This window comes from Crotalus tigris, unplaced genomic scaffold, assembly GCF_016545835.1.
Source record: "Crotalus tigris isolate CLP2741 ecotype Arizona unplaced genomic scaffold, ASM1654583v1 scf7180000018525.42219311030:4301911, whole genome shotgun sequence".
Classification (NCBI taxonomy): domain Eukaryota; kingdom Metazoa; phylum Chordata; class Lepidosauria; order Squamata; family Viperidae; genus Crotalus; species Crotalus tigris.
Window position 1 is genome coordinate 3,129,117 of NW_024097057.1, and position 18,818 is coordinate 3,147,934.

An 18,818-nucleotide genomic window follows, 5' to 3' on the forward strand; every position below is an offset into this window, starting at 1 on the left:
TTTTGATGTACACCAGCTGCTTTGATGGGAGCCAACAATTCTTTTTCACCCAGCAAAATGTTTCATTGCTGGCAAGCTGCCCATCCCAGAGACAATCTCAGCAGAATGTATTTGTTGCATTGTAATAAGCCCTGTTCTTCTTTCAAGTATTCACATTACTTTCTTTTTAGAAAAAGAAAGGAAAAGCAGAGCCAGGAAGACTCAGAGGCAGGATAAATCCATGGCAGGATTCTGATGTTCATAGAAATGTAACATCTCCGAGGATGATGATGATGATGAGAGAGAGAGGGGGGGGGAGGGAGGGAGAGAGAGAGAACAAAAGGGAGAGGAGAGAAAGAGAGAGAGGGAGGGAGGGAGGGAGGGAGAAAGAGGGAGATGGAGGAGTGTCTGCTGCAAAACCATTTCAATTTTGTGAAAATGCAAATTTTTCAGAGCTCCCCAAGACATTTGTACCATCAAAAGAATTTTCTCTTTGGCTGCTTGGTTTAGGAAACCATCCGATTTTATTAATGGTCAATGTAGAGGCAGTCCTTGACTTATGACTGGCTGGGGAATTCTGAGAGTTGATCCACAAGTCTTAAAGTTGTCAAGGACAGACACCCTCCTGCACTAAATGTTGGGGGGGGACTGCTTTTGTGGGGTTGCTCCATGCTGAAATATAAAGGAATCAAATGCATCCTACAGAAACAATGGCTCGATTCATATCCAGCACTACAGTACTGTAAACCATTGCATTTTAGTCATGTTTTGCTGAATAAGCCACGCTTGGCTGGATTTGCATAGAACATTGCATGATAAACCGTGGCTCACAAACAATAATTGCCAAATTGAGGCAATGGCACCAAGCCAAAACCAAACCAGCCACATTCTGGCAGTCAGCAGAAGTAGCCTGCAGTACTGCATTCCACCATGGCGCTAGCCTGAATGCCACCCGTGTGGGTCTGGCTGTTCATGGCTGATATCAGCTGAGGTCAGTGTTGTGGGGGGAGACTGCAGAAGCCATATGTTAACAGAGCCCATGTTGCAAAAGAGATTGGGGCTTTGCCGTCCCATCCCTTACCTTGTTTTTCACCTCCTTCTCGGAGCCCACGTCACGCACCGGCTCCTGTTCCGGGGAGGCCTCGCTCTCCTTCTCAGAGGCAATGCGGTTGTCCAGTTCTTTCTCCTTCTTGTCTTCCCCCTTCAGACGGGCCACTTCCTTGCCCAGTTGCTGGTTCTCGTTGAGGGCCTCCTGCTTCTCTCGTTTCAGGCCGGTCAGTTCCTTGCTCAAGGTCTCCAGCTTCTGGCGCAGCTGGCGCACCTCCTCCCGTGCCTTGTTGCGCTCCGCACGGACCTTGCTCCACTTCTCCCGCCAGTTGGCGGTGCAGTCGGACCACCAGCGCATGGTCTTCTCCATCTGGGCGGCTCGGGCACGGGCTTCTTCGAGCTCTCGCAGGCGCAACTCTTCCCGGCTCTCCCAGTCGCTGTCGTGGCAGGTGGAGTTCAACAGGGGGAGCTGCAGTGGGCCGGGGGAAGGAGTGCCGCTCTTTGGGGTTGGGGACATGGAGTCTGACAAGCTCATCCTTTCAGGCTGTGGGCTCCCGAGGATGCTGAGCAAGCTCCTCTTGGAGAGCTGAGGAGAATCAGCCAGCTGAGAACTGGCACCGTGGCTCATTTTGCAACGGGTGGTGGAAACATCTCCTGTCAACAGGTGAGTGGGGAAGGAGTACACACTGCTATGAGCTGCCCGGTGGTTTTCCCCTCACGTGTCAGAAGCCTCGGAGCCGTCCTTCCAGAATCTCCCTAGATGGGAGCACGAAACCCAGGAAGATGCTAGAAGACAGGAGACGTTGCAACTTCAAGGAAGACGACATTTTCTGGATATCTCTTGTGCTCCAAGCTTCCAGCTGTAATCACAGTTATCATGGCAGCAGGAGAAGGCAGAAGCCTACCTGAAAACAAGAGGAAGAAAACGTGAATTATCCTGCAAGCCACAATATTGGGAATTCTCAGTTGGACTTTCCTGGATGGGCTTTAGAAACTTTTAGAGAGTATTGTTTGAGAACTGCATTGTGCATCCAACATCTGGCAGTCAATGGAAACTGGGGATAAGGAATGTGAAGGGCCTGCAGATATTGCTCAACCTCAACTCTCAGCATCCTTCCCCTTGGCCCAGCTGGCTGAGACTGCTGGGACTTGTGGTCCAGGAATGCCCAAGACAGCTACCAGTTCCTCAACCCAGATGACGACTTGCTTTCTAGGCGTCTGTCTTGCATTCCTTCGGCTTTCCAGAACTCCTAAGGGACTTGAGAAAGACTCCAAAAAATTGAAAGCTGATCAAGTCTTCCTCCTCCTCCTTAAATGAATGCAAACAGCTCGCTCTGTTTTGGCAACACCCCCTGGCAAAGAGCTGGTAGCGGCCGGCAACAGCAGCCATCAAATATGCAGTGACCTCATGCCATTTTTCCACTCAACTTGGACCTATGCCCAGAAACTGTAGGAAGAAGATTCTCAGAAGTGGATTTAAAAAAAAAAAAAAAGAAAGAAAGAAAATCTAAGAAAAGAACAAAACAAAAGAGATAATAATTGCATCCAGCTTCATATAAACAGGAAAAAAAATGCAAGGGGAAAAGGGATTGCAAGCCATGGAGCAGAGACTGAGGGTCCACTGAAAAGGTTAACATTTGAGGTGGCCACACTCTTCTACACCTGCCCACATCTGCAGAAGGCGGACATTCCACACTCCTGGTACCTGCCCCCCAAATAGAAGTTTTTCAATTGGTTGGAAGAGATCCAGCAAAAGCCTCCATCCTCAGAGTGGGAACATTTGGAGGAAAAATGCCTATTCCACATAGGGAGAGCTGGCCTACAATCTTGTTCACAGAACATAGAATCATAACTTGGAGATCTTCTAGTTCAACCCTGTACCCAAGGCAGGAGATCTTACACCGGCTGGTCAAATTGTTGTCCAGTCTATTTTTGAAAACCTCCCGAGTTGGAGCACCCACAACTCTGGGAGGCAAGCTGTTCCATTGATTAATTGCTCTCGTAATCAGGAAATGCCTCCTTATTTCCAGGTTGGAGCCCTTCAAGTACTGGAAGACAATTATCATGTCCCCCTAATCCTTCATAGCCATTGACTGAATTTCTGTGACAGCTACAGTCTGTTTACATAGATTTCTTTAAAACTCCAATTCCTATCAATTCTGGGAACTTTGCAGCATAAAAAAGCTAGAAATTTGTGTCCATAAAAACAATTAACCAGTGGAACAGCTTGCCTTCAGAAGTTGTGGGTGCTCCATCACTGGAGGAGACTGGACAGTCACTTATCTGAGATGGTATAGGGTCTCCTGCTTGAGCAGGGGGCTGGACTAGAAGACCTTCAAGGTCCCTTCCAGCTCTATTCTGATTGAAAGAAGTCGAGATCCCAAAGCCAAACAACTGTCAATGCTTCTTTAGCCTCTGCAGGCATTCAAGAAGGTGGGCCAACTTACCCTTCGCCTGGGACTTGCAACTGAAGGTTACACAAAATCCTAGTTCATCTTTTCACCAGGGTTGCTGCTAACATGTGTGGAGGCTGCCTGCTCAACCTTCCAGAGGGGACTGGCTCCCAGCGGGGGGGGGGGGCGCTGGGTCTCTGCCTGCCCACCCTCCTCTCTTTCTCACGCTCTCGGCTTCGATGGCTCCAGACGCTTGGCTGCTTCAAGGGCCCTTTGCTGCCTGTCGGAACGCCTGTCTTGCGTTTATTTCCACCCACAGAGGCCAAAAGAATAAAAATAAAAAAAAACCTGGAGAGCCTTTTCTAGGCACTTCTCTCCAAATTCTTTGGCTGCCTCCCACTTTGCCTCTCTCTGGAGCCCAAAATCTGACTGCTCGCCATATGGTTAAGACACGAGTTGCTATAGGTAAATGCCTTGTAAATACGAAAATAGTGAAACGAATGGCTAGTATCACGGATCTCCAACGTCCTACTCGGTCACCTCCCCCCCCCCAACATCCCAATTTGGACCTGGGGTGACATTCCTTACTTCCAGCCAGACCTCAACATTGCACAGGGTGGAATGAGTATGTGAACCAACAGTGCTGCAATTAGAATCCTTCAAGTGGGATGAACAAGAATTTATGTCAGCTTGAAAAAAAAACCCTTCTTTTAAAATCCTACAATAAAATGTTGTAGAAATCTGATCTCACATGGAAAATCCATTAGACAAGAATTTGTCCATAGCAGCCGTAAAGGCAAAGAAACAAAGAAAAACCCTCAGTTCAGGATGCTGCACGTTCTGTTCAAACCCAGAACGTAACAACCACATGATTCACTTAACAACGGCTGTAAGTCGCTTAACAACCATGGCAAAGAGGTCATAAAATCGGGTGTGAGTCGCTTAACAACTGCCTTGCTTAGCAATGGGAATTCCACTCCCAATTGTGGTCGTAAGCTGAGGACCTCTTGTATTACGCCGGCTCCAGAATGCATCTTTTCCTTAAGGTGTCATGGAATCGATGCCACTTCCTGGGGGTGGGAACCAGCCGGAAGCCAATCCCCAAAGCTGCTTTTGCAGGGGACACAACCGTATTGTTCTCTGCAGCTCATTAAAGCAGCTGCCTCATTTCTTGGGCTTCAGCAGCTGCTCTCTACAACTGCTGATTCACAGGGAGGCTGTTCTGTCTGTGCTCGTGAAAGAGCCAGGATCGAGGCAGTTGTGCATCCATCAAAGATCCTGCCAGTTGAACCTGACCAACTCCAAAGGCCTTCTCTCCCAAAGAGAAGAAGCAGACTGGGCTGCCCTGTGCCGTGTCTCCTAACCCCCAGAATAGGGAGCCGTAGCCACCTGCTGTTTTTCCCCTTCCAAATATATCTACAGGGCTAGAGACAGTTTTGGAAATCAAGATGATTCATGGTGCTTTGCTTTGCAGCAGGCCAGCTTTTCACAAACTTATTTTTAACTGAGCAGATTCTTCAAAAATAAACTACAGAGGAAAAACAGAGAGTGTGACAGATGCCAAGTAAAGGATGGACCGACTCATGAGGACCCACAGAGAATTTGGTTGCTCTCTTGTGGCCTCCTTAGATGTCTCAAACTTCCTGGATCTGGAGTCTCTGCACTCACTCAAGCCCTGGTTATCTCTCACATTTGGACTGTTGCAGTGCGCTCTGCATGGGGCTGCCCTGGAAGAGTATTCCTAAGCGACAATTGCTGCAGAATACAGCAGCATGGATAGTTTTTGGGGGCCCCAGGTTGGCCCGTGTTACACTGCTATTCTGGAAGCTACTGCCAGTCTGCTTCTGAGATATGTACTAGAGATTTTGTTATTGAACTATTGATTAACCCAATCACCACGTTGCCTTCCAAATACTCAAATGTAAAACTGGAAAACCAATAAAATGTTATATATAAAAAAGGGGCATGCTCCCTCGATGTTTAAGAGAAGAGGCTTTTCTGTGATGGCTCCTGCGCTTTGGAACATCTTACTCCTCCAGGTGAGATCTGCACCCACCCTTCTGACCTTATTGCCTGGTCTCCCAAGGTCTTCCCCACACGCCATTACGGGAGCCCATGCAAACATGTGCTTCTTTCTCCCTTTGGAAATGGTCCCCTTGTGCTGCCTTCCCAACACAAGAACCATGTGAAGCAACCACAATGAGCATTAATTGCTTGCAGACTGTCCTATTCCCAAAGACTTCTGCCCACATGAAAGTGCCCACTGGTAGCAGTCAGAGCTGGGGCTTGCTAGTTTTTCAGACCTTTGGCGAGGCTCTGCTGAAGGACTGAGTCACAACTACCTCCAGCCAAAAGCAATGGAACAATCGTGCTCAGGAGCGTCTACAAGGGATGCCCAAACCCTCAAGATAGCAGCCATGATGGTGCGATCCAAATCCTTCTCCTTTTTAACATCCAGACCACACAGTGTTTTGCAGGGATCAGTGCCCAGGAATTGGTTCTTTGGGATCGAGAGACAATGAACTCTCCTGTGAATAAAGGGACTTTAAACTTTATTATTAGTTAAAAGAAACAGATTGAAAAGAAAAAAAGAAATCCCAAACGTGCTTTTTCAGGAAGCAATTGGACTTTCTTGTTTTTCTTTGAAGACGTTTTGTTTCTCATCCAAGAAGCTTCTTCAGCTCTGACTGGAGGGTGGGGAACGGAAGGATTTATACCCCTTGCAGATGGCTGGTCATTTGCCTTCTTTTAGAGAGTCACTGAGGCCACTTGGAGGCTTATCTGTGTCTTCAGGGTCACCTGAGTGGTGCAAATGGGTGTGGAGCCTCAGGTGATCTCGAGGACACTGCTAAACCACCAAATGGCCTCAATGATTCTCTCAAAGGATGCAAATGACCGGCAGTCTGCAAGGAGTATAAATCCTTCCATTCCCCACCCTCCGGTCAGAGCTGAAGAAGCTTCTTGGATGAGAAGCGAAACGTCTTCAAAGAAAAAACAGGAAAGTCCAGGTGCTTCCTGAAAAAAGCACCTTTGGGATTCCTGCAAAACGGAATCAGAAACTTTACAGTGGAAACCATATTTAGGATATTATGCTGTAAGCTGCTCAAAACGAGATGGGTGGCAAATAAACTTAATAAATAAAATAATAAACAATATTGAAACAGTGGGACTGAGCCTCCCCCCCAGGGGCGTCTCTGAGGCATCTTCCTTCCTTTTTCTGTGTCGAAGAATGAAAAGAGAAAGCAAGCCGTCCACCAAGAGTGGCCGTAGCAATAGAGGGAGTCTGCTTGGCTGGTGCCCAAGAGGTGGTGAGCAGAGCATAATGACTAATTCAGCTGCTCGAACAAAGCACATTTCCAGCCACAAAGGCATTTGTTTTCCAAGCCTCCCCCCCCCTTTTGGGAGAAGCCTGTTTCCTTTCCCCTTTGTCTTGAGATACGAGGAAATAAATGAAATGCAATGGGTGGAACAGAACTGGGCATGACACACTCAAGCTGAAACCTAATACTGGTATCCATTGACTTGAGTCAACTAAGATGCTAAACCCATGGCTAACAAAATCAACCGTAGATTATACTGCAGAATAACAATTCCTGAATCACGTTCTGGTTTAATGCGATGGTCTGTCAAGTGCCGGGAAAATCAGGAGATGCAGGCAGTTCAAATGAGTATAAAGATTTATGATAAGCTTAAGCTCTCTACAAGAATCTGAGCTACTAACGGTCAAGGGAAAAGAGCAGGAGATAAGAAAGACATTCAAGCTGGGCTGGACTTAGATTTCTTGTGCGTGTGCAGGGACTCATGGCTGATGACGCGTTTAATCCTTCCCTCAAGTTCAGCCTGATCATGTCCTACTACACTGTTTAGTCCAGCATCATATGAAGACAACAGTGGGCTCCCCACAACAGGTTGAACCTTCCCAACCCTATGTGAGCCAGGCAGAGTGATGGGTACTCTAAAACTTGGGGGCTGGAATGAATTGCTACCAAATGTTAATTTCCTTGGATGGTGGTTAAGTGAGTTTTGTCTCATTTTACAATCTTTCTTGCCACACATGTTAAATCAATCATTGTGGCTCTTAAGATAGTAACCCGGTTGTTAAGTGAATTTAACTTCCCACTGACTTTGCTTGTCAGAAGGTTTGCAAAACGGGGATCACTTGATTGCTGCTGGGACGCTGCAACCGTTATAAATGCGAGTCAGTTGACAAGCACCCCAATTCTGATCACGTGACCAGGAGGACGCTGCAACGGTTATAAGTGTGGAAAACGGTCATAAGTCACTTTTTTCAGTGCCGTTGTAACTTTGAACGGTCACTAAAAAAATGATTGTAAATCAAGGACTACCTGTGCTTTGTTTTTTTCCAAGGCCAACTAGGTGCAGCCCTGCATAAGGAATTCCCACCTTCTTTAAATGGCCAGCTACTTTTCTGCCAAAAGTTTAAAAAACCGATTTGCTTTTTTAAAATACTTCTACCCCAGCACCAGCTTCTCTTTGTGACAGTGCAGGAGGTTGACTTCAGAGGCCGGTGGAGGCCCTCCGCTTGCATTTCAGTCTTGCTTCTAATAGCCGAGATGGACTTTGGAGCAGACTTTAACCAGACTGTGGCAGCCGGCGGCTGAGAAAGCCTCCCAGAAAACCTTAACAAGAGACTGGTGGAGTGTCCTAATTGGATAAATATACCATGGCAGGGAACTGTGGTCAGGATGCAACTTTCCAGGCAACCTAATTACTGAAATCCACTTTATCTTGGAATATTGCATCCATTTTTGGTCGCCACTTAAAGGGCACTTAAAAGTTGTGGAAGAAAAAGGCCCTCCAAATTTAATTTGTAAACTATAAAGATCTGCCAAGCTTTGATAATTTATCTCCAGAAATGGAAAGTCCAAAACCGTGACCCACAGGTATGCATTTGCAATACCTGAAAACAAGGAGACCATTAATAAAACCCCAAACTTAACAGGGAAGAATTGCAATTTATGCACTTGACAATATTCACGCATAACACTTCTGAAGGATTTCAAATGGGGTCTCTTGAATATCATGGCCCAGTGCCGTTTCTCAAACTTTTCTGTTAATTACACCCATTTTAGAAGCATGGGAATTCATCCTTTTTGGTGACTGAAATCACAATAATGGTTGCATTTGTGACTGCTTTCCCATCTTCTTCATTTTTTTACTGAATAATATTTAGTTTATTGAAAGTTAAAGTTAAAATACAACACACCAAAATATTAAAACAACAAAAAAGAGAAAGACATCAAAAAAGTGTCTTTAAAAAAGATTAACACATATACACAGAACACCCTCCCTAGTTGAATGCTGATTAATATAATACAAAAATGTTAATCTCCCAGCCCTTACAAAACAGGCCAAAAGAATTTTAAACTACTCAACTACTAAATCCAAATGTAAGTATTATTTTAGTGACCCATATCAGTTTCCTGATCAAGAATGCTAATTTAATTTCATTCTAAGCAATGTGTTTGAGGGTGCATAAATCCAACTCTTTGAAATTCGATCTTTAGAAATTTATAGTTATATTTCCTATCTCACACTTTTCTTGGGGATGGCTCATGTGAGAATCACACAGCAACGTACACAGGAACCTACAGTCACCATATTCAAGATCTGTTTGCTGGTATGTTTTTTTAAACATTATAATCCATGTTGAAACTTGCAGCTCTGTCTGCACAAGTCAAGGAACCAATTTCCAGCCAGTGATTCATTTGTACAAGCCTGCTGGCTGTTGAGGCACGGGTGGATGGGGGTGGGTGGATGGGGGGGTGAGAGAGTCAGTGGGGGGAACGGGTGGGGGATTTTCATGGAGAATCAGTATGCCAAGCTACACAAGGAGGATTTAAACATTGCTCTAACAAAAAAGCCACATGATGCTTTAATGCAACATGTAGCTAAAATGCGCATTTCAACCAGAGCAAAATTTCCAGTGGATTCAGAGATACTTTTCTGCTTGTTTTCTACTGCTTAAACCATACATAAAACTTAACAAAAAACCTCTAATTAGCTCACATGCAACTTTTACGTATTATCGATTTGACTATAATTTGCTTGACTGATGTGAGCTGCCCAGAGTTGCTATGAATTGGGAGCAACGTACACATTTAATAAATAATAATGATTGTTTTAGTTTTTATGAGAAATGCATGGAGGTGTCCCATATGAAGTTGGAATCACAGGAAAGAACCACAGATTGTTTTTCTAAATATCTGACTTCTATAGTTCTCCTCTGTCAAAAGCCAAAGTGCCAAGAACTTTGAAAGTTCTCATCACCGCCTCCCTTGGCTGATAGAATGAAATAAAATCCCAAATACACAGCTTGTGGCTGGCCCTTTAAGGCCATTTGACAGCCAAATGTTGAAGATGGCTGAAAAAAAATTAAGATTCTGTTTCCAAATTAAGATTCTGATTCCAAATTATGACACAGAGTCAGAATTATGATTAAGATTCGGATTCCAAATTACGATACAGATTCAGAATTAAAATTAAGATTTGGAATTAAGATTCAAACCCCCAAAAGAAATAAAATCAAATAAACATACTGCACGAATTCAAACGGATCCAGGCAAGAATACACAACGAAAAGCCGGACGTTTGCCAAAGGCACCCCGGAGCCGGCCTGGGTCGAGAGCCCGGGCAGGCCGAGCGGGCTCCGCGGGAGAGCCCAGCGGCTGGCCTCGCTGCAAGAGGAGCCGACCCAGCGCCGCGCTTCCGAGGACGCGCCCCATTCGTCGCCCGTGGATCCCGGGCGGCGCCTCCTGCCCGGCCCGCAGGGGGAGCCCCGCGCGTCCCTGCCCGGCGCCGCCCCCCCCGGAGGAGCCCTTCTTCGGCAGGCGCCCGCCCCGCCGCCCCGCCCCCTCCGGCCGCGGCTCCCCCCCCCGCCTCCCCCGTCCTCGGCAGGCGCCGCCGCGGGCGGGGAAAGTTCAGCCTTCACTTTTCCAGCCCCCCCCCCGCCTCCCGCCCTCGGACCCCCTCCGGCCCCAGCGCCTCCCTCCCCGGGGCGGCCCCTTCCCGCGCCAGCCACGAACCGGGGGGGGGGATCGGCGCCTCTCCCCGGGCTCCCCGTCGCCTCCGCCGGCCGTTCCCACCAGCAAAGCCCCCCCCGCCCCTGACGGCCCCGCCGCCCCCGTCCTCCTCCTCCTCCTCCTCCTGCCGGTGTCCCCCGCGGGCTGACCTGGGACGCGGCGGGTGCGACTACCGAGCCCCGCGTGGGCCGGCCGGGGCGGCGGCGGCGGGCGCGAGCGGAGCGGGCTGGCTGGGAGTCTCCTCCCCCTGGCAGCGGCCGGGAGGGAGGGAGGGTGGGCGGGGGTCGCCGCCTCTCGTCGGGGGCTGGCTGGGCCCGGCCGAGGGGCAGGTAGAGGGGCGGTGGGCGTGAGGAAGGACTTTCGGCCCCTGCTGGCGCCCCTCTGCCGGCCTAGCTAAGCGCCCGAGGCCTCCGGAGGCCGGCCCCATCGTCCGCGGCCGAGCCGGCCTCGCCCGGGGAAAGTTGCCGCGAAGTTTCCCACTGGAGGTTGCGGAGCTTTGAGGTGGCTCGGTTCGCTCAAGGCAACCCGGAGGGCGATTCTGCTTGTTTCTTTAAGATAGCCTAGCCCTAGGCAGAAAATGATCCCTTGGATGGAGGCAGTCCTCGACTTAACGACAGTTCACTTAGCGACCGTTCAAAGTTGGAACAGCACTGAAGAAGTGACTTAGGACCATTTTTCACACTGCAAGAGGACCCGACCCAGCGCCCCGCTTCCCAGGATCCACCCATTCGTCACCCGTGGATCCCAGGCTCCTGCTGTTATATATGTTGACAGCAGCAAAAATCTTTTATGCACAAAAACAGAAAGATACTTTGATTTTCACAACAGATGAAAAAATGGCTGGAAAAACTGATGGAATTAGCAGAGATCACTAAATAAAGTGCTTTAATCAAAGAAAAGAACATCCAACTTTGCTTCTGCTGGAAACCACTTTCAGATTTTGTGCTTGAGACGGAAAAAATTGAAACTTTGGCTTTGGCTTTTGCTATTAGATATGCTTGTTATAGAAATGGCTAGTACATATTAAGTATTTAAAAGTAAAAAGTTGAGATTGTAAAAAGTTGCTATTTTATTCCCTCGTGCTAAAACAAGTCAGTTTTCTTTCTTTCCCCCCTTCACCTACATTTCTTTCTTGTGTCCATTTTCCCACTATTTTAATTTCCTTTTCCATTTTATATCTTGATAAGCTTAATAACACACACACAAGTCATAAAACCAGGTCAGCCATGTGACCAACCAGTTTTGACTTAAGATCACAATTGAGCCCAAAATTTCTGTTGCTAAGCAAGACATTTGATAAATGAGTTTTGCCCCATTTTATGAATTTTCTTGTTAAAGTTGTTAAGTGAATCACTGCAGCTGTTAAATTAGTAACATGGTTAAGTGAATCTGGCATCCCATTGACTTGACTTGTCAGAAGGTCACAAAATGGGATCGTGTGACCCCAGGACACTGCGACCGTCATAAATATGAGTCAGTTGCCAAGCGCCTGAATTTTGATCATGTGACAGGGATGCTACAATAGTCATAAGAGGGGGGAAACAGTCCTAAGTCACTTTTTTCACTGCTGTTGTAACTTTAAACAGTCACTGAATGAACTGTTATTAAGTCCAGGAATTTGTGAGAATATTTTGATGTTGTGGTCTCTGCAATGACTGGCAAAATGTTCTTTTCTTCTACTCATCCAAATAAAATGGCTTAACAAGAAGATATTCATCTCTTAACAGTGATTTGTTGAACACTGCTGGAATATTTTTCTGAATAAAGAAAAACAAAGCTGGTTGGCTAATTCTGCAGGTCGTTGTCCTACCCTGTCTGGAGGGCGCACCTTGGTGGAAAATGTTGAGAGGGGTCTCATTAAAGTTATTAAAATCCTTATGATGGGGATATAAATGTATCACACCTTTTTTGAAAACATTTAACATGTGGGTAGGAAAGTGTTCCAATAATAGAAAAAGGAAGAAATAGTTTCAAATTTGAGTCAATTTCTTTCACTGGGCAAGACATTATGTATCAGAAACTCTTATTATAACATTTTAGCAGAATCGCTAGAAAGCAAAGCAAAACAAACCAGTCCTGGATTTTTTTCTTAAAGAAAAAAGATTGAAAAAAAAATAAATGCAAAATAAAACCAAGGGCTGCTTGGCAAGATTGTGACAGGATGAAGATGCAAACAAAAAACAGAAAAAGAGCTTTGAATTTTAGGTGGAGGAGAGGACCCACCAACCAAAAGGGCAATCTGTTGCAAGAGAGGCAATCCCCATCACCCCTCCCCAAGGCCGGCTAATGGGACCTGTAGTCCAAAATATCTATACTATACAAGTAACCATAATTTTACTTTTATTATTTTTTTGGTATGTATTACATTTTCAGATTTTTTTTGTAAAAACTGAGCATTTTAAGCAGGGGGAACCTGCTCAACAGGAGCAAAAAAAAAAAAAAGCTTTCTGTTGCAAGAAGGGACTATCCCTATCAACATCCCACCCCACCCGGGAGGTGGCTGATGGGACTTGTAATCCAAAGCTTTCCTCAGTAGAAAAAAGCCCAAAGTCACCCTCTGGATCTCTCAGTGCTAAAAAGCACTGCTGCAAAAATGATGGGGATATTTCAAAAACTGGGCCTTTGCAGCGGGGAGGGGGAAGGAAGGAGGCAACCTCCAACCCTATTCCGGCCTCTCATGCACAAGGGGAGACCCGCCGGCTGCCTGACGGATGGGGCCCTTAGGTGGGGCGAAGTCTTGAGGAGAAGGCATTACACACACACACACACACACAAATTCAGACCCAGCGCTGCAGCTGCCTAATCGCCTTCACCTGTGCGACCTACCTGGCCGTGATGAGCCTTCCCGCACGCCGTGGCCGTCTCCATGGCAACCGGCCCGCGAGCCGGGAAAGCAGCCGATCGCTCGCACCTGTGTTTGAACGCGCGCCTTTCCCGCCCAGCGCCCTCGGCCTGCCTCGCGGGCACCTTTCTGCTCGCCCATCTCCCCCGTGATTGGCTGCTCCGAAAACGCGTCCCTCGGATTGGCTGAGCGGTCCGTCCCCTCTCCGAGAGGCGGGGGCATTTAAAAAGTCGGCGGGCTCCTCAGGCTGAGTGCAAAAAAGCCAAGCGAGCGCGCTGCGCAGGCAGCAGACGCCGCTACCGCGTCTCTCGGTCCCCGAAAGGGACGATGCTGCGGGGCGCCGGGGGGGCTAAAATGTCTCTCTCCGGTGCTCCCGCGGCCCAAGCCCTCGAGCTCGAGGCCGGGCAGGGCCTTTTGAGCTTTTGAGGTAATGCTAGCGGAGACTTTTCTACGTTGTAAGATACGGAGGGAAGCGTGAGGGGAGCGCGAGTTCTTTAGCTAATTAATAGCTTATTCTCGGGGAGTCAGGATAGCACCTGTGGTAATTTTAAGCGCGGCGTGTATTCTTAGGAGTAAAACGCCAGGGGTGGCTGAGCTAATATCGCAAGGGTGCTTTATTCAAAGGACGCCAATACCACAGGTTACTAAAGATATTTATTCTCAGTCTTTCCCCTCGGGGAATAATGCAAACCGCGGTGTCTTGAAGTAATTCTAGCCAGAGCGCAAGTTCTTAAAATTTGGGTGGGACCTGAGGTAATCTCAGCCATGTCCTTTTAAAAAGGACCAAACCACCACAGGTGAATAAGAGTTAAAATTAGCTTTGTTCTTGCAGTAAGCTGAGGCAATTTTAGCCAGGTGTAGTTAAAAGGGCTAAACTACCACAGGTGAACAAGCAGTAAAATTAGCTTAAAGGCAAAATGGCTTCAGTCCCTGGAGTTGCCCTTTCTTGAATTAGCTCTTGGGACTTGAAGAAATTGTAGTCAAGGCTCAAATCCTTAACAGAAGCAAAACATGTAGAGGACTAGTGGCTTCAAGTAACTAAAGGCAAAAGTTAACTAAAATTACTTCAGGTCCTGGAGCTGACCTTACTTTCTTGAAATAAAGTCAGCTCTTGAAGTAATCTTGATGTAATTTTAGCCAAGGTGCACATTTTAAAATATTGGTGGAATCTAATGTAATCTCAGCCATGTTCTTTTAGAAGGACCAAACTGCCATAGACAAGTCAGAATTAAAAATAGTTTTAAAGGTAAAGATAATATTACTCAGGAGTTGACCTTGCTCTCAGGAATAAACTGATTTCTTGGGACCTGAGGTAACTTTAGTTGGCTCAAATCCTTAAAAGAAGCAAAATATGTTGAGGACTAGCTACTTCAAGTAACTAAACTAAAAAGTTAATTAAAATTACTTCAGGTCAGGGAATTTGACTTATTTTCTTGAAATAAAATCAATTCTTGAGGACCAATGTAATTTTAGCCAAGACTCAAGTTCTTAGAGCAGGAGTCTTCAAACTTGGCCTTTTTATGACTTGTGAACTTCAATTTCCAGAATTCCTCAGCCAGTGTGCCTGGCTGAGGAATTTTGGGAGTTGAAGTCCACAAGTTATAAAATGGCCAAGTTTGAAGACCCCTGTCTTAGAATAAAATATTGATGGAACCTGAGATAATCTCAGCCATGTCCTTTTAAAAGGACCACAAATCACCACAGGGAATAAAAATTAAAATTAACTTGGGGTAAAGTCTGAGGTAATCTTAACCATGTCCTTGCAGGCTAAAAAGTACTTCAAGTAAGTAGAGGTGAAAGTTAACTAAAATTACTTAAGGCCCAGGACCTGGGTTAATTCTCGGGAAATTGCTTCAGTACCTAGAGTTGCCCTTACTTTCTCCCAAGTCAACTCTTGGGACCTGAGGAAATTTTAGTCAAGGCTCAAGTGCCTAAAAGAAGCAAAACATGTAGAAGATGACTAGCTGTGTAGTCTGAGGAATTCTCAAGGGGACAATGTTCCAATTCATTGCATATTGTCTTCTTTCACTCATAGGATAAAACACAAAAATCCCTTTTGATTGATTGCTTTTCTAGTCTCTGAACATAAGCTGGTCATTTGGTGATGTTGATTTTTTTTTTTTAATTTCAAAGGCATGAATCCATATAGACGAAGAAGAAGACATCAACAGTAAGACAGATGGTTTAATTCATTCTCCAGTATATCATGAAAGTGTGGAAGCCTGGCATATACTGTTTGCAACATGTTTATTCCTGCAAAAATTGTTTACAAAGTATCAATGGTAAAAAAAAAAAATTCGGAGTTGTCACAATTTTAGCTATTAGCTGCGGTTCTTAGAATTAGACAGAGTCCTAATCCCACATACCAACACACATGGCGATGGTTGTGATGCCCCCCCTTGGTGGAGGTCTTTCAGTCCCTGAGCTTCCACTTTGTGACACTCACACTGAATGAGCCGGGGAAGCAAATTGCTACCTGTCTCATTGAATCCCTGAGCAAACATTGTGGGGGACTCACACTGGAAGTCCTCTCTGGGGTGGGGCTGGGTGACCCTTTCAGTCCCTGAGCACGCACTGAGGGCGAATCACACTGGTAGAGTGAACAGCGTCCACTCCTCCAGTGCCTGAGGACACCCTCAGTGAGACTCAAACTGGAAGGCAATCCTTTGGAATCGCCTCACACTAGAAATAAGGCGTCCTTGGTGCTCTCGGAGCTTGGTGGTTTTCTTGTAGATGTTTCATTACTAAACTAGGGAACATCATCAGTGCTAGTAGAAGGGAGTGTGGTTTGCTGTCAGGTTATGTTCGAGTAGCTTCTTTCAGTGTTGTTGAAAATGGTCTTGGAGGTCCTTTGTTGCGCTATTTGTTGTTAGCTTCTTTGACCGTTCCTTGATTGCGGTATTGTTTTCTTGCCATGGCAATGGCTTATAGAACCTGAAATAAAACCTCATCGGCCATTTTTAACATTAGCTGTGGCCGTTGAGGTTAGGGTTTTCTAGCTTTGCAGACTGAGCGGAGGAAGAATTGCACACCTGCAGCCAAAAGTTCCTCGAAAGAGACAACGCTTGCTGGACACCACTGAGGAAGGAAGAAAGCAAAAGAAGAAAGAAGAGAGCAGGAAAATGTCTCCAGCTCAAGCCCTTCGGCTGTGATGTGGCCTCCTACACTGTGAGGTAAGTTTAGCTGAGTCTTGTATTCTTCAAAGTTTTGGGATATGGAGGGAGTTGGATGGTCTCCCACTACCTGGTCCTTCCTAAGTAGGTAACACCTGCACCTGACGTAATAGTAAGCACTACATGCTGTGCATTCTTAGGAGTAAAACTCCAATGGCAGCTGAAGTAATGTTAGGGTTTTTTTTTTTATCTCAAAGGCCTGTTCTCTGCACCACCTTAGAAGACAGAAGACTCAGTCGTCAGCCTGGAGCATCGATGGAAGAAGGAGGAATGGAATGCAAGAATGAATATGATCTCCATCAAGAATGCTACTTCACCAAGTCAATCACGACTGACTTTTAGATAATAGATTTTAGAGCATTCCTGCCTGCTGTAATTTTAGCCATGGCAATGGTTATTAGAACCAAAAAAACCCTCCTCGATGCCTATTTAATCCTAGGCATGGCTGTTGATAGATTATAAATTTTATAGTTTTCTGCCTGGCGTAAATTTAGCCCTGGCGATGGTTCTTAGAACCAGAAAGAAAACCTCATTGGCCTCTTTAAATGACCAGTATGTGGCCAATCATTAATAAAAGATTTTATAGTTTTCTGCCTGGCATAATTTTAGCCTTGGCGATGGTTCTTAGAATCAGAAAGAAAACCTCATTGGCCCTTTTAAATGACCGGTGTGGCCAGTGCTTGGTAACAGATTTTATAATTTTCTGCCTGGTGTAATTTTAGCCCTGGTGATGGTTCTTAGAACCAGAAAGAAAACCTCATTGGCCCTTTTAAATGACCGGTGTGGCCAGTGCTTGGTAACAGATTTTATAGTTTTCTGCCTGGCGTAAATTTAGCCCTGGCGATGGTTCTTACAACCAGAAAAAAAACCTCAACGGCCCTTTTTAATGCTAGGTGTGTCCGTTGATCTATAGAAGATATTATAGTTTTTGAATCTTTGAGATTGAGGGAACAGTTGCACACCTACTGCCAAATGTTCCTCAAAAGACACAAGACCTGCTGGGCATGGCAGCAGAAGAAGAAGCGAAAGAAGAAAGAAGAGAGCATGAAAATGTCTCCAGCTCAAGACAAGCTATTAGCCTTCGGCTGTGATGTTGCCTCCTACGCTGTGAGGCAAGTTTAGCCAAGACTTGTATTCTTCAAAGTTTTAGGATATGGAGGGAGGTGGTCCGTTATGTCTATAACACCTGTGTCTGAGGTAATAGTAACCACTATATATTCTGCAGTCTTAGGAGTAAAACTCCAATGGCAGCGTTGATGGAAGAAGGAATGGAATGCAAGAAATGTGATCTCCATCAAGAATGCTACTTCACCAAGTCAATCACAACTGACTTTTAGAAGAATCACTGAAACTATAAGAGACTTTAATTAACAGATCACACTACACATTTTAATGCTATCTGTTGCTGTTGGTAGATAATTTCACACATGACCAATGATGATCATTCTCAGTGCAGTCTGTGAAACAAGTGAGTCAAAAGAGATGCACTATTCCTGATTCCACCTGCGCACACATCCGACCCTCCGGTTTAGGCATGGACCCTTTGGCACTCCATCAACTCACCTGTGCTCATGCCACAGGGTTCTCCTCCAGTTTGAGACTCAGCTGGGGATCCTCAGGGACTGGGAGAGGCTTCCAGCCAGGGGCTGTTGTCTCCTCCAGTGTGATTCGCCCTGGCTGCTCACTCAGGGACCGAAAGGGTCTCCCAGGGTGACCCCAGAGAGTCTTCCAGTGGGAGTATCACAGAGTGTCTGCTCAGGGGCCGAATGAGCCTGGGAGCCAACTGGCCACCTTCTCATTCAGGGTGAGCGTCCCAGAGTGGTAACTCAGGGGCTGAAAGACCCACCCCTCAGGAGCGGAATGGGATGTTTAGGCACAGACCCTTGGCCACGCCTCCTTTGCCACGCCACTTGCCTCAGCCCATTTACAGGCAGCTTTCCTCCTCCGATGCCCTCCCCCAGCCAGTCACCACCACCAATGGGCCCTTGGCCTTCTGCCCTTTGGCCCGCCAATTCACCCGACATGTTTTGTCCCAGGCCTTTGGCTGCATGGGATAAGTAGCCCCCAGCCAATCGGGCGGCATGCAGGAGCCATGGTGCTGCGGGGGCAGCATGCGATGGGAGATCATAGGGCCTGTGGGCTGCAGTTCCTCTGCAACTTTTAGGCCCTTGCAGCTCTGTCTCTAGGACTGGAGGCAGGGGCAGTGGTGGCAGGAGTCACAGCCGCTGGGGCCACTGGGGGGGCAGTCAGGCAAGGTGTGTTGAGGACCAGGTAGGGAGGGGCGGGCAAATGGCAAGGGATGGGGGGCTGATGGAACTGCTTGCGCCTTGGGAGGGAAGGG

The 18,818-nt window shown here is 46.7% G+C and overlaps 1 protein-coding gene across 6 annotated transcripts in view; it reads right to left on the reverse strand.

Moving 5' to 3' along the window:
* Positions 1 to 10,671, reverse strand: part of CCDC102A (coiled-coil domain containing 102A) — a 30,842-nt gene extending 20,171 nt beyond the window's left edge. For 5 of the 6 annotated variants that reach the window (XR_005557934.1, XR_005557936.1, XR_005557935.1 and 2 more), the window contains exons 1-2: positions 10,612 to 10,671; positions 1,061 to 1,931 (exon numbers count right to left, since the gene is read on the reverse strand). Coding sequence is in view for 3 of the 6 variants with exons in the window: in XM_039353744.1 (XP_039209678.1) it covers positions 1,061 to 1,654 (594 nt within the window). In the remaining 3 variants the exon portion in view is untranslated. Of the gene's footprint in view, positions 1 to 1,060; positions 1,932 to 9,979; positions 10,172 to 10,611 lie in introns of those variants that run through there. The other variant, XM_039353745.1, reaches the window with a different exon arrangement.
* Between the last annotated feature and the right edge of the window lie 8,147 nt (positions 10,672 to 18,818).